Source organism: Melozone crissalis, unplaced genomic scaffold (genome assembly GCF_028551555.1).
Source record: "Melozone crissalis strain CALT ecotype California unplaced genomic scaffold, PUWL_Pcris_2 ptg000019l_1, whole genome shotgun sequence".
In the NCBI taxonomy this organism is placed as follows: domain Eukaryota; kingdom Metazoa; phylum Chordata; class Aves; order Passeriformes; family Passerellidae; genus Melozone; species Melozone crissalis.
Window position 1 is genome coordinate 108335 of NW_026535797.1, and position 13849 is coordinate 122183.

At 40.7% G+C, this 13849-nt stretch overlaps 1 protein-coding gene across 6 annotated transcripts in view; it reads right to left on the reverse strand.

The window, feature by feature from the left end:
• Positions 1-2436: 2436 nt before the first annotated feature.
• ALDH18A1 (aldehyde dehydrogenase 18 family member A1) overlaps positions 2437-13849 on the reverse strand; it is a 32301-nt gene continuing 20888 nt past the window's right edge. For all 6 annotated transcript variants that reach the window (XM_054277359.1, XM_054277357.1, XM_054277354.1 and 3 more), the window contains 9 exons: positions 13079-13152; positions 12331-12430; positions 11032-11252; positions 8283-8420; positions 7978-8173; positions 7709-7830; positions 5232-5418; positions 4264-4359; positions 2437-3290 (listed from right to left, as the gene is read on the reverse strand). In XM_054277359.1, the coding sequence (XP_054133334.1) occupies positions 3109-3290; positions 4264-4359; positions 5232-5418; positions 7709-7830; positions 7978-8173; positions 8283-8420; positions 11032-11252; positions 12331-12430; positions 13079-13152 (1316 nt within the window). In that variant the 3' untranslated portion in view covers positions 2437-3108. The remainder of the gene's footprint in view (positions 3291-4263; positions 4360-5231; positions 5419-7708; positions 7831-7977; positions 8174-8282; positions 8421-11031; positions 11253-12330; positions 12431-13078; positions 13153-13849) is intronic.

Sequence of the window (13849 nt, forward strand, 5' to 3'; positions counted from 1 at the left end):
CAGCACAATTTTGTCTGTCTCTGGCACTAAATACACCCGCATTATGAAACACTCCATATATACACCTTTTTTAACCTATAATTGTAGAAGATCTTTAGAAATCACAGTTGACTTAGGAAATTATATTGATCAAATTTTCATCAGAGAACTCCAATAATACTAACAGGATTTCAATCTAAAGTGAAATGTTCTACACTGCAGCGCAATATCACCCACATATTAATTCACAGGCTATCTCAGTCTCAGTCTATAAGAGACGAGAAACTCTGAGGACAATTCCATTTTGTCTACAGAACATGGAAAAACAGCAACTTTCTAGCTACTAAACTGTGTTTTGGATGAGAACAAGTGCACTTGCAAAGAAAACCATAATGAAATTTTAAAAAATTACTTTAAAATTGTTGGTTAACCTTTACGGTTAAATAAAACCTGATCAGTGCTCTCACACCCTCACACTCAACACAAGGTCTTTTTTGTAAGGCTTTTAACTTTTTTCCCAAACCTTAAAAGATAAAATTCCAGGATTTGACCAAAGAATTCATCAGGCAAGTGGGCAGTTAAAAGGAGTAGAGTTTTTACCTTAACTAAAAGCCTGTAGGCTTTAATAATTCCTTAGAAATGCTTGAGCACTCAAATTCACATTCTGTTTTTGAAATCCATGACAAGTAAAGGTCTATCAAATATTTGTCCAGTTCTAGCTTACTCTCTGCTAACACAGCTAAAAGAACCCAAGAACCCAGATATTGAGCCCCACCTGTAAAAGGCAAGGCACATTCAAGATCCAGCCACTCCACTACCATACCAGCTACTGCTCACTGAAGGCTAGAGCCTAGCACCCTCAAAAGACAAAGATAACTGTGCGTGCTGTCTACAGCCCAGAGATTAACCATATGGTCTACATAGTAGACCAAAGTATCTACATAGGTCAACATACTATTATACACCACCCTGAGGCTGTGCTACCCTGTCTTTAGTACTGCTCCACCCTTGGGCAGGGCAGCTGCAACCGTGACACAGACACCCAACACCGCAAGCACTGTGACTGTGAGCTGCAATAAGTGCACAAGCAGCAATGACTTCCATAGGGAATATGGCACCCACCAGCAGAGAGATCCAACAGTGCCCTGACAGCGCAGGCGCTCTACAGCAGCCCCGGAAAGTGGTGACTGCTGTGGCCATCAGCAGAGATGTGGATGAGAGCCATCAAAAGCAGAATGATGGATGAGCAAGAAGCCAAGCTTTAACAAAAGACTGTTATGGACATGGGGATGCAATCCCTGGAGACAACTCTGTCAAAAAAACCCTCACAGAAATGGAACTGAAGGCACTACCTGGCTCACCACTGTGAGGGATGACTGCTCAGAAAAATCTACAATATGATAGACACCAGACAGATCCACACCTTAAGCTGGAATTGCAAGACAAGAAAGGCTTGACAGGCACTAAGCTGATATGGCAATGCACTTGTGACTTGCAGGAAGGCTACCAAGGTGCCCAGTGATCACTAAGAGCTATGGAGACATCAAGACCCGAGGAAGGTACAGTGTACAATGCAGAAGACAGACTAACAGAGTTTATACAACGCAGACACATGCTGGAACTGCTTTCCTTGGCACAGTTCTCACATCCTGCTGAGAACTAACCTGCTCCCTTGACTTGCTCCAAGGGAATTGCTCCTGAACAGCTCTGTCCCCTACACTGACTTTAAACCCCTCCCTGCAATTCCCAACTTTGCCCCCTCTCCACAGAGACATCACCCCCCCTCAGCATCCTTCCTTCACCTTCACTTCAGAGGAATGGGGTTCTTAAGCCATTTTCCTTACTACTCGCCAGCAAGCCCAGGCAGGGGAGCCTCAGCACCACTGCCCTGCTCTGGGGCCCACGCACTGCTGGGCGTCCGTGCACCTGGGGCTGCCTGCACACGCTGACCATGGTCATGACAGCACCATGGCCCTCATGACCAGGCAAAACCCCCATCGTGGCCTCTGCATTGCAACCCTCCGATGCCAGTCTGAGCTCTCCTGCCGTGCCACCTTCGGCGAACAAGAGCCATCCACACCTACCGAGGCGTCTCACTCGCCTCACCCATGTCCAGCAGCCTACGGCATCTGCTCAGAGAGGAGATGCACCCTGCGCCCATCGTGACGCCCCTGTGACTGGAGAAAGGGGTGCAGCAGCACCGGATCCCAAGCACGGTGCGTCCACCAGCCATGCCAGGACAGCAGCGCAGAGCAGCTGGCAGGAAAGGAAACAGCGCCCTGATGGGGCAGGAGCACCCCGGGACCCCCCAGGTGAGAGCGGGATGTCCTGCAGCCACAGGGGAGCTCTGCAGCCACAGGGGAGCTCTGGCTGCCAGCCGTGTGGTGGGGCTGCAGGGCACCATCACAAGTGTTCGTGCAAGTGGAGAGCTTCATTCTGGTCAAGCCATGATCAAAATGCTGTTGGAGTAAGTTTTATATAAACCGAAGAAAAATAAACCTTTGATACAAATAAGTAACAAAATTAATGTAGCAGACAATGATGTTTTTTATCTACAATAGCCAACAATACAAAGAATTAGATATAAAAGGTTTTTTGGTCAAAAGTTTACTATACATTTGGAACATCTGTCCCCCTATCTCAAGACTGATCAAATACAAAGAAATTAAGCATAAAGCTTTCCGGCCCTCAAGAGAGGCCATGATCCTAAGACTGAAGAAAAAAACCCTCAAAACCAAAACTACTGAGTCTGTTCTCCAGAACAGATACTTGAATAAAAAAACTTAGAAAAAAAAAACTAAGCTCCATCACCAAACATATTTGCTACAGAGAGCACTGTGATAAAAAAGGAATGTAGTTGATACTGAAACCCTTATGTTACCTATATGATTTAAAAAATCTGTCTTTGGGAGAAGTGAGGTCAGTTTGCAGATACTGTCTAAAGAAAGTGAAAGGGGTGGGAGGGGGAGAATTCTCATTGATGGGATAATTTTGTATTCATTGCACTGCAAAATGACCAAGGACAATGTTTCTGACGATGAAAAACAAACTCCTTCACCGTCAGAGATTATCCTGAAGCCTGAATAACTTCAGGAAATAATTATATCCTGGGTTTTCTCCCCAGTGTTTTCAGTTGGCATTTCTCTGAGGGAGAGGGAGGCTTTCATGAAGATACTTCATGCTCCCATGCTCTGAGAAGTCAGAAACAACATGATTGTCCCCCCTCAGCAACCACTTCGTTGTTAAGAGTCCTTCAATTCCCACTGGTCCACGTGCATGGATACGCGAAGTACTAATTCCCACTTCAGCACCTGCAGGAAACACCCAAAATAAAGGTAGTTAATCCTCTGACGATGTCCACTTCATACTAAATGTTTTTGTACCTCAAAGTAGAAAAATCTGCCTGCCTTTCAGGGAACTGCCATTTTCTCTCTGCTCCTCTCCAAATACCAGTTCCATTTCCCCAATAGAGAAGCTTGAGGAGATTAACTATAAATTATAATGCTATTATAAATTGCAATTAATGCAATTATAAATTGTAATGCTTATACTTCTGGCTACTACAGTTACTTTCAGAAAGAAAGATGCAAGAGAGAGAGAGAGGTATCTCCTACATTGCTCTTACACTGATCTAAGGCATAATCCTTCAAACAAGAAAAAAAGCTAAACTAGTAAAGATTATGATCTTGCGTCCTTTTTTATCACATTGAGGAGATATTGGAAGACCTTAACTGGAATTTTTCAGTCAAATGGAACACTGTTCCAGCTAACACAGTAATAGCGTGTAGTAAAGACTTCTGATTTTCTACTTCTTCAAGGAATGTTTCCTTTATCTTCTGCAATTCACAGAAGCTGCATGTGGTTATTTAATCAGTTGATACTCAGTTTAGTTCCTACCCTTCATTCCTTAACAAAGCAGGACTCACACACTGGACAGCACCTCAATCTGTCCAGCAGGACTGAAGCACAGCATTCTTTACAGCATCATTAGAAGGAGAAACAAAAGGAAAGCTGTTCAGCAGTTTCACATCCTGTATTGAATTGTTCTATCACTATACGCATGCAGCATACTTTATTGCAATTAAATAGAGGTTCAAAGGATCCAAAATATCTTTGTGTGGATGAAATTTCTAGGCTTCAATGTTTTGTACAGTACCTTTCCTGAAAACCTTTTATTAGACAGTAAGATAAGAGACTAATCCTATCTTTCAAGAGTCATACTGTCACATTGTTGACACACCACAAAATTCTGCAGTCACAACCCTACAATATCTCCCCTCTTACCAAGTCCAAACCTATAGCCATCAGAGAATCGGGTACTGGCATTCCAGAAAACACAAGCGCTGTCTACATGTTGGAGGAAGAACTCTGCTGTTTTCTCTGGAAAAGAGGCAGAGAAAAATTAAATCCATTACATATAGAATGATCGTGTATGCCAATAAACACTGCATAAAACAGTGAACATACATAACAATACAACTTTCACGTGTGACCTTATCAGACAGTACTTAAACAGCCTGGGCTAAGCCACGCTCATTTTTACCTTCCTCCCAGTACGGTTACCAATTAGACACAACTGTAAGTCTTAGAATAAGCTCACAAAGATTAGAAGCAAGCAAAAAGATATCTAATTCTAACTCCATTCAGTTTAGTTAAAGAGAGGTTTAGTTGCATGACCAAGGAGAAAGAACAGCTGCCCCGAACAGCATTCGGAGATAGTTAAGCTACAGTCAGCTCTCCATTAGTCTCAAACATGGAATTGTTCCAAATACTGAGAAATCCTAAAATCAATTGCTATTGCAAGTACTATTTGAGAACTACTAAGCAGAAATGCCACACGTAAGTAACTTGGAGGTCAGTAGCCCTTAGCAACAAGACAGACATTCAAGAGCAACTCTATTTCCAATATAAATCACTAGTTCACCAGGTCCTGTGGCAGTAGTTATGGTATCGAATGCATGCCTTTTAGTGACAAGCATTTAAGCTCAGCAAGAAGTACAGAAACAGAAGCCTACTTGACTCACACTGGCCAGCCACAGATCAACATGACCTTAACTGCAGCTGATTCACAGAAGTTCTGGGCTCGGTTTGGTTGGAGAGTCAACCTTTGTCTTGGCACAGCTCTAGTAAGGTTTTGAACTGGCACAGACCCAAGAGACGAACTACTACAATGTATGTAGTTAGTTGCACTAACACCAGGAATTAGCAGTCAAACCAAAACAGCAGCTTAAAGAAGGAGCCAGGTCACTAACCATTCTCTGTGATAATAACATCCGTATGGGAACTTCCATACTTGTGGATATGTTCAACAGCCTCTTGAACGCTGTCCACCACCTCAATGCAGCACTCCAGGTCCCCATATTCTGTGCGCAGAGATTTCACTTCTGAAGGACTGAATGTCAAGTAAGATGCAAACTTTGGGCCAGCATGAATCTTCACCTGCAACACCAGAAGCATTTTGTTTGTGGCTACTGACCAAACCAGAGCCTTTCAGGTGAAAGTGTAGCTTCTTGTACTCAATATGGGATGGATAGCAGTCCCTGTGGTGTTTTGTTTTGGACTTGTGACTAAACCAGTGTTAAAAACACACCAATGTTTTGGCTGTTGCTGAACAGGGCTTGCACAACATCAAGGTTCTCTCTTCCTCCCTGTTCCAACTCTGGGCCCCTGGTGTGAAGACTGGGAGTGTGCGGGAATTTGGGAGGGGATACAGCCAAGAGCTGACCAGAACTGACCAAAGGGGTGTTCCATGCTGTATAATGTCATGTACTGCAATACATGCAAACTGAGGGGAGGGGGTTTTTGAAGAAGGTAGGCATTGCCCAAGAGACTGGATGGGCATTGTTTTTTAGTGGCAGACAGCAAGTAATTAGCTTTGCCTTGTGGGTATTGCTGGTGGGTTTTTAGTTTTGTTTCAGGGTTTACTTTTTTGTTGGGTTATTTCCTCCTCTTTGTCCCCTTTCTTCTTCCTCTTTCCTTCACTTATTAAGCTATCTTTCAACCTACAAGCTTCCTTGGTTTTGTTCTAATTTTCTCCTCCTGTCCCACTTGGACTTGGAGCAGGGGAGAGCAAGCAGCTGGATGATGCTTAGTCACTGAGTGCAGTTAATCCACAACATGCATGCAGTGTAAGAGAAATACACCTACACTTTGGGAAACTTGGCACATAGGTGAATTAGTTACGAGGTACAACAAACTACATGCTAGGTTGGCTACCTACCATGACAAACTCTAATCAGGACTCATTTGAAATTACTTAAAGCAATTGCATCACTCAGTCACCAGGCAGAAAAGGCCAGTACAGTACTGCTAGGAAAACAGCTAAAATACCAGCCTTTGTTTTAAGACAGCAACTGCAATGCAGAGAATAACGAAAGGAATGCTTGCAAGTTTGCACCTACAGAAATCTTAAGATCTTGAATTACTTTTGTCCTTTTACTTTATTAATTGATACCAGCCATCTCTGAAGCACATCTAAGACACAAAGGAGTTACTGGGTCCAAAACCAAAAAACCTCACACAGATATTTTTCATTTGTTATATTTGTTCATTTGTTTCATTATCAACCTCTGCCAAAACACCTAGACAATGAGAGATAATTTAGAACAGATACAGCACAGAAATTCCATGCAGATGAATTTCCATTCAAACAGGAAATTTTGACAAGAGAAGCATAAATGGGAAATAAGGCATAAATCTACTAAACATGAAGGCTTTTAAGACAATATCTGTAAACCAGCATTTTCTTGTGCAACTATGAATTACTTTAATTGCATAATCCTGCCCAATATTTGCATATTTCTTGTTGTCAGGTCAGATTAGACAGAGGTAATATCTTCCCCACTGTATAAGGAGATCGGTTAGGGTTGGTGGTGGAAATGCACTGGTACACATATTCCTCCCATCCAAAATACAAACATCTACCTTGCATTCTACCCTTCCCAAGAAACAACTAATCTAGACATTAAAGAGCCCCAAACATTGAGAACTTGCTCCTTGACTACTTACCAGCTTCTTTTACTATAACCCTTTTAACAGCATCAAAACATATGACTTCTCTCTCCTCCATTAATCACTGCCTATGCACTCTATTTGTCAAATATATAGTGCTGTGTGAAAACCCTTGATTTTTGTGCAATTCATACTACTTCATGGATACTTCTTCCTGATGCATCTCTGCTATCGTTACTGAAAAAACATTGCTTGTGTCTAGACAACTAATTAGTATGCTGGCCTTTTGATATCCTTTGACATACCAGGAGGGAAAATGGGTGGAAACAAAGGGCATCCAAGAGGAAAATTTTAAAAAACACATGTATGAAGTAAATTCAGAAAGGATGAAAACAGAAGGGAATTCACTTGGGTAAGAAGCTAAATTAATAGATTCAGGAAGACAAGGCTTTGCATCTGACTGAATTTGAAAAGGTAGAAAAAGGTTGTGTTTATGCTTTTATGGCAGAAGATTATTTTTGCTATATACAAGGAAGTATATAACAAAGGTATCCCAGTAATCACCTGCAGCTGTACTGAATAAGCTACTTTCAGATCATTTCTACAGAAACACTTGATGCCGTCTGGAGAACCAAAGTTCATTGACATGAACAAAGACACATGTGGGTAACTAAAATGTTGTGCCATGGAAGCAGGGCTACAAATAGCCAGACCAAATGCTTCTAAAGTTTTAGAAAACAGACAAAAAACACAAAAAACACAGATATGAGTGACTAACCTGTTCTACTCTCAACATGTCTATGATCTGATCAAACAACGGGGTTCTCAGCAAGTCTCGATGAATTAAGAGAGTTTCCAGAGCATTACAGGCAGCAGGATATTCACACTTTGAGTCTCTGACTGAGGTTTAAGAGTACATCATTAGTTACATAGCATTTACAACAAAGATTTTTGGATAGTATATAAATTATAAATTATCATAACTACATTGCATACTCCAAAGTTCAATTACACCCATGAGATTCAAGTCACCCTCCCACAGCTTACTTATTCGTGTGACCTTCTCAACACTGGCATCCGTGTCAACATACACATGACAGATCCCTTCACTGTGACCCATCACTGGGATTCCCTTAGCCGCTTTCTGGATATTTCTGACTAGCTGTGATGAACCACGTGGTATGATGAGATCTATCAGCTTATCCAAACGGCAGAGATCTTCTACTTCCTCTCTTGTGTTCACCTGTGGGAGTTGCAATACAAAGAGCTTACAGTTTTACCTCTCAGGTTTTGCCCACACTTTTTATACAAACCATAGTAAACAAATAGCTGATTTAACTCTAGGCACTTACCAGTTGCACTGTGTCTCTGACTCCATGAATAGAGAGTGCTTCTTGTGTCAGATGATGAAGGATTTGATTGCTATGTGCTGCCTCTTTCCCTCCTTTAAGTAGTAAGCCATTTCCACTGGCTATGGCCAAAGCAGACACCTGTCAAAAGAGTTTATTATTGGGAAAAAAACCCCCAACTTTAAATGTATTGGGGTTCTTTTGTCAGAATAACACCTACAAAATAAAACCATGTTTTTTTGTTCAGTTGATTTACTAAATATTAATCTAGTTTCCCTTTCATGGCAGCACATTTAACTCCAGAAATTAAATACGCTAATTTCAAGAACAAACTTGAGTTTTCAGGGTACTCTTGCGATGGAGAGACTACAGTGAACAAGTCAGAAGAAACTGTGGACATAGGGCTTCATATGAATTGCACAGTTGTGTGGGCAATTACCCCAAGGAGAATAACTTTAGCTGCAAGAACTCTTGTCTCTAACCATTCCAGCAGAGAGTGGTAAATAAGCTCTTCCTATGAACAGGAAAAACATTTTCATCATGCTGTCTAAAACAGGAGTCATAAACAGACAACACTTGCTCTAAGCAAAAATAATAAAAAATTTGAGACAATAGGCCCAGCATCATCTTTGCTTCCATGTTTATCACCAGAAGAAACCGACAGATATTGCTGCCCTCCTGTTGAAGGTGTTAGATTTCACCCATTTAAGTCAGCAACGCAAGAGGGTTTTGCTCCTTTCCACCTTGGAGTACATCCCATGCAAAAAGCTCTTTTTCAAAACTTATTTTACTTTTGTATTCTTTTTTGTATTCCTCATTCCAACTTCATTTACTATGGCCTCACAATTTGTCCACCTACTTAAAAAAAGTTTAAAAGCATGCACTCCTTTGGAAAACAAAATCACCTCCTCTCCAGAGCTAAGTTTATTCTCTTTAGAATAAACAAACTCGGTATTTTAAGTTATTTTGCTGTATAACTGTCTTCTGGGAAAGTATCATTATCATCACCTGTATGTATCATTATCATCACCTGTATATATATATATATATTCACCAAACATACACTCATTAAAGTATCTATTGTATATTGTTGAGATGCTGATGTCAAAATTAGCCAGGCTCTCATCTAATAAGAAGTGAGCTTGGTGGCACACTTCAGATCCTGATTCATAAAATAACCAGCCAGATACATCTTTCCCCTTCTAGTATCAAATAGGTAATAATAATCAAAATGCTTGATAATCTACCTCATTTGAAAAGAATATTGAAAATAAGAAACATATTAGAAAAACACACTGAAGTGTAACTGTCTGGGAAGTCTGCCTTACATAACCATCATGCGTCTTTTTAACTTATATAATTAGACATTAAAAAGCCATCTGATTGTATTTCAAAAGTACCTTCTATCTGGCCCTCCAGATCACTATCACGAAAGGAAACTAAACAAATAAGCTGATTTAAGTAAAGAGGCATAAGATTAAAAGAAAGGTTTTGACCTGGTTTGAAAAAATGAAAAGCAAAAAATACCAAGAATTAAGACACAAAAACTTCTGTGATTAAAAGTAGAACACCAGGTAAGGGGGTTTCAAAATGGTTCAGTCTCAAAGACTAGTAGAACATGATTACACTTCAGAACAACTGGATTTGGTGGAATCTATGCAATACAGTCTCTGAGGGATGCTTGCAATTTCACCCTGTAAGTTTTAGAGGCAAACATGCTGTTTGTATATGCTCACTTGAAGCTTATTAAATCTTAACCCAAACAAGCATGAGATGCAGTAGTAGGCTAAGAGGAGAGACTGCTCCTCTCAATCAGAGACCCTCCTACTATCAGATACAGGATGGGACAAAAATCATGCAATTCAAATGCAGAGTTATCAAAGATTATCCTCTGAAGTTGCATCAGGAAGCCTAATGTGAGTATGAGGACAGGAGGTTAGCAAGAAGCAAAGCAACTACCAAGACAAGCTATCCCAAGTCTGTAAAACAAAGCAGGGGAAGGGAGGGCAGGGCAGGGAAGCCAGCAGGAGTCAGTCTAGTGTAAGTTTTAAGATACAACAAAGAGAAGACAGACACAAATTCAACAAGGTAACATACTGGTTATCTGTAACAGTGCTGGTAGTCAAGGAAGACTAGTGCCTTTTTGTTTCATAGGAACTTTTCTTACTGCATACTCCTTTTCACTGTAAGCAGGGACTACTCACAAAAATCTGGCATGAAGTACGAAGCTGTCCGCTCATTGAGCCTCACACCCATCATTTTCTACTCAAAACCTGCTCATTAGAAAACTCCTCAATCAAGCTTCCTAGATACCTAATGTTAATTGTGGGAAGAAATGTTGCTAATCGGGTTTTTTTTGTTTGTTTGTTTTCATTTTAAAATCTACTTCAGTTGCTCAGTAAAGTAGTCGGGAGTTAGAAAGTAAGACCAAGGTTGACTCTGCAACATTAGTTAAGCACCCATATTTTCATGCATTTTTAACAGGACTTACTTATCGCAACACTTCCACACAGTGCTGCAGAGGAAAGCATTTGCCCTTAACATAATTGCCTTATTCCTGGTATAAGACAAATGATTAACTGAACACTGCAGAAGCAAGTCCTGAAAACACCTCTACATAAAAAACAGTGATGCCAAAAAAATCAACTGTAGAAGAATCCAAGCAAGAGTCCTTTGAAACAATACTTTTTGTAGTCTCTTGTTTGCTTGCCAAAAGCAATACTGAACAGTGTAATCTACCTAGCTTACAAACCTGTGGAAGACAGTCAGGACGAGATTCGAAGATGACGAGAAGGACACCAATTGGCACTGTAACCTGCTCCAAATCTAGGTCTTTTGCTATTCGGGTTCGTCGAATTACACGGCCCACACTGTCCTGCGAGGATGCTGCAATCTGACGCAGACCAATAGCCAAGCTGTTCAGCTTTGAAGTAGACAGACTTAGGCGTTTCAACAAAGGGAGGGCTAATCTCCCTAAAAGAAAGAAAAAGTTGTGCTGAAGGTAGACTGGTCTTCCTAGGCTCAAGCACAAATTACTTAAATGAGTGCTCAACCTAAGGAAAATTAATATATTTCCCACACCCTAGCAAGTAATCTACCTGAGATTAAAAATGCATAGCAGCAAGTCTAGTAGTCACAATAAAATCCCACAAATATGATGAGTATCTCACACACCACATTTTCAATTAATGAGGTTTAAGTGCTCGGTACATGAAGCAACCACACAAACTACCAACATCCAGAAAGATAAGGTTTGTCCTATTTCATGTACTGAATGCATGACTGAATTTCCTACAAACTTCTACCCTTGCAGTATTTCTGGAAGGTCTAGGCAGTAATTGCATCCTTCTGTTTTACAAACAGAAACATCAAAGCACAGACACATACATAGCATTTCTGTGCAGACTGGGCAAGAACAACTTGAATTTTATAGTCTGAACACATTCAAACAGTAAGTTAACCCAGCAAATGTCCCCTCAAATACTCTGGTCAGTGGTGCCTTCCACATAGTATTACAATTCATGATGTGTCCTTTTCATATACTTGTTATGCCACCAAGTACGCATCTCAATCCCAGCTTCTCAATGAATGTATCAGACTAACACAGAAGAGGGGGTTTCATCTGAGGCACCTAAACAGAACCTTCTTCAATCAGAAGGGGACAACTGATGCTTTGGCAAGCATCAATTTAAGTGTAGAGATGATAGCCTTCCCTCCAGGAACCAAACATTACATTAACCAGCTCAGAAGATACTCACTTTGTTCATGACAGTAACAGAGATATTTGTTCCATTTTTTAAAAAATTTTTTACCATACACTACTTGGTGTTTTGCACTGCCTCAGTATCTTCTCTGATGAAGGCATCTGTTTTATGAATGAAGGAGGCTACAGCTGTTTACACTGACAAGTTCTCAAAGTCCTGGGTTCAATAATCTGTGTCAGCAATACTGCCCAATCCCAGGTGACAGAAGATTCTAGTTCTGCTCATTTGTCTTGAGGCCCAGAGAGGTCCAAGATGACAGTATTACTATGGAAGGCTTGAAGCAATACCTTTATTTTCAGCCTCCTCTAAGTCCTTCTTGTTTGCCAAGAGAATTTCTTCCCTCTGGTCCGTTAGTAAGTCAGCAAGACGATAAATAATCTCTGCTCTCTGAAAGAGAAAACATTTTCTAAACTGACTCCTTACTCAAAGTCCATGCTGTTTGACACCTAGTTCCTATAGTCCATTTATGCTGACCACATCCTCTCACTGTCTTAACCTTCCTGATACTTGGGCAGCTGACTTTTCCTGACAGCATCACACTGAAAAAGAAGACCAAACACTGCTTCAGCCTTTACCTTACTCTTTATTATCTTGCTTTCCTTTCCCAGTCTTCTTCACCAAACTCACATGTTCTCCCTTTAAGACTACCTTGTACCACATCATACTCACCTAGCTGCAGAGTAGTAATTGTCTACAGCTCCACTTTTGTATACATGTTGTATGCTAAACTCAGGTGTGAATGGAGCAAGTTATTCCAGCCAATTCTTCAGCAGCTTGAATCACAATTCACTTCTGTTTGTTACTTGATGCTATCAAAATTTTTAAAAACCCCACATGAAAGCTCATATTACTTCACAACCCCAAGGAACATGATCTTTGCTTTTATCATCTTTAAGCAGGCTACAATACAAACGATGGATCTGACACAGAAATAACAGATTCTTGTCCCAAGAGGTTCATTTATGTTATAAGCCCATGTTGTAAAACTTGCCACGCATGCACATTATTAACAATTTGGTCACATTGTTCTGTCACCTGCTCAGGCTGTAGAGCCGCCAAGGTCCTGCCACCAGCTCGAGCCATTTCAGCCTGCTGTTCCACAGTAGGGCCTGCAAAAAAACCCCAAAAATATTGTATGCAGACAAAGTAACAGCACAGGCAGAATTGAGCACTAGCCCATTTGTCTTCCAATTCTTTACTTAGAGCATATTTAGAGCATGAAACAGTTTTTAACAGACAAATTCAAGAAAAATGTTGTATCCTAATACAGAAAAGTCTGTACCTGACACAAAAATACTGTTATGACCCCTACATAAAGAATCATCACAAAGATTCTGTCTCTGTGTAACAGCAAGTGTGCAGCATGTATCAAAAAGGCTCGATAAAGGCCAAAAGAACAACAGGATACCTAAGTCACTAGGGCATAGTAGGCTACTGAAAGAAAAGAGGCAAACTTTGATAAGTTTAAGTATCCAGCTGAGGAATGTATGCATGGGAGCACACAAACAATAATGGAAACCAAAACCCTAGTAACAGCTTGCAGAAAAATTGCTTTCCCTGCCTTTGCATGTATGCATTTTAGAAGCAAGGTGCGGAAAATAGATTGTGTTTCTGTTTCAAGTCACCGTATTCAGGTTGCATTTCTGCAAAGAATTCTCAAGTAGCTTGTGAAAAATCTGCCATTTTCAACTCTCTTGAAATAGCCTGTAAACCAGGTATCTTGAACCCAACTTCCATTTAAGAAGAGTCCCATGGAAACTGCCAGAGTAGAAATTATAGAAGGTATAGCGGGAAATGTAAGAAAAG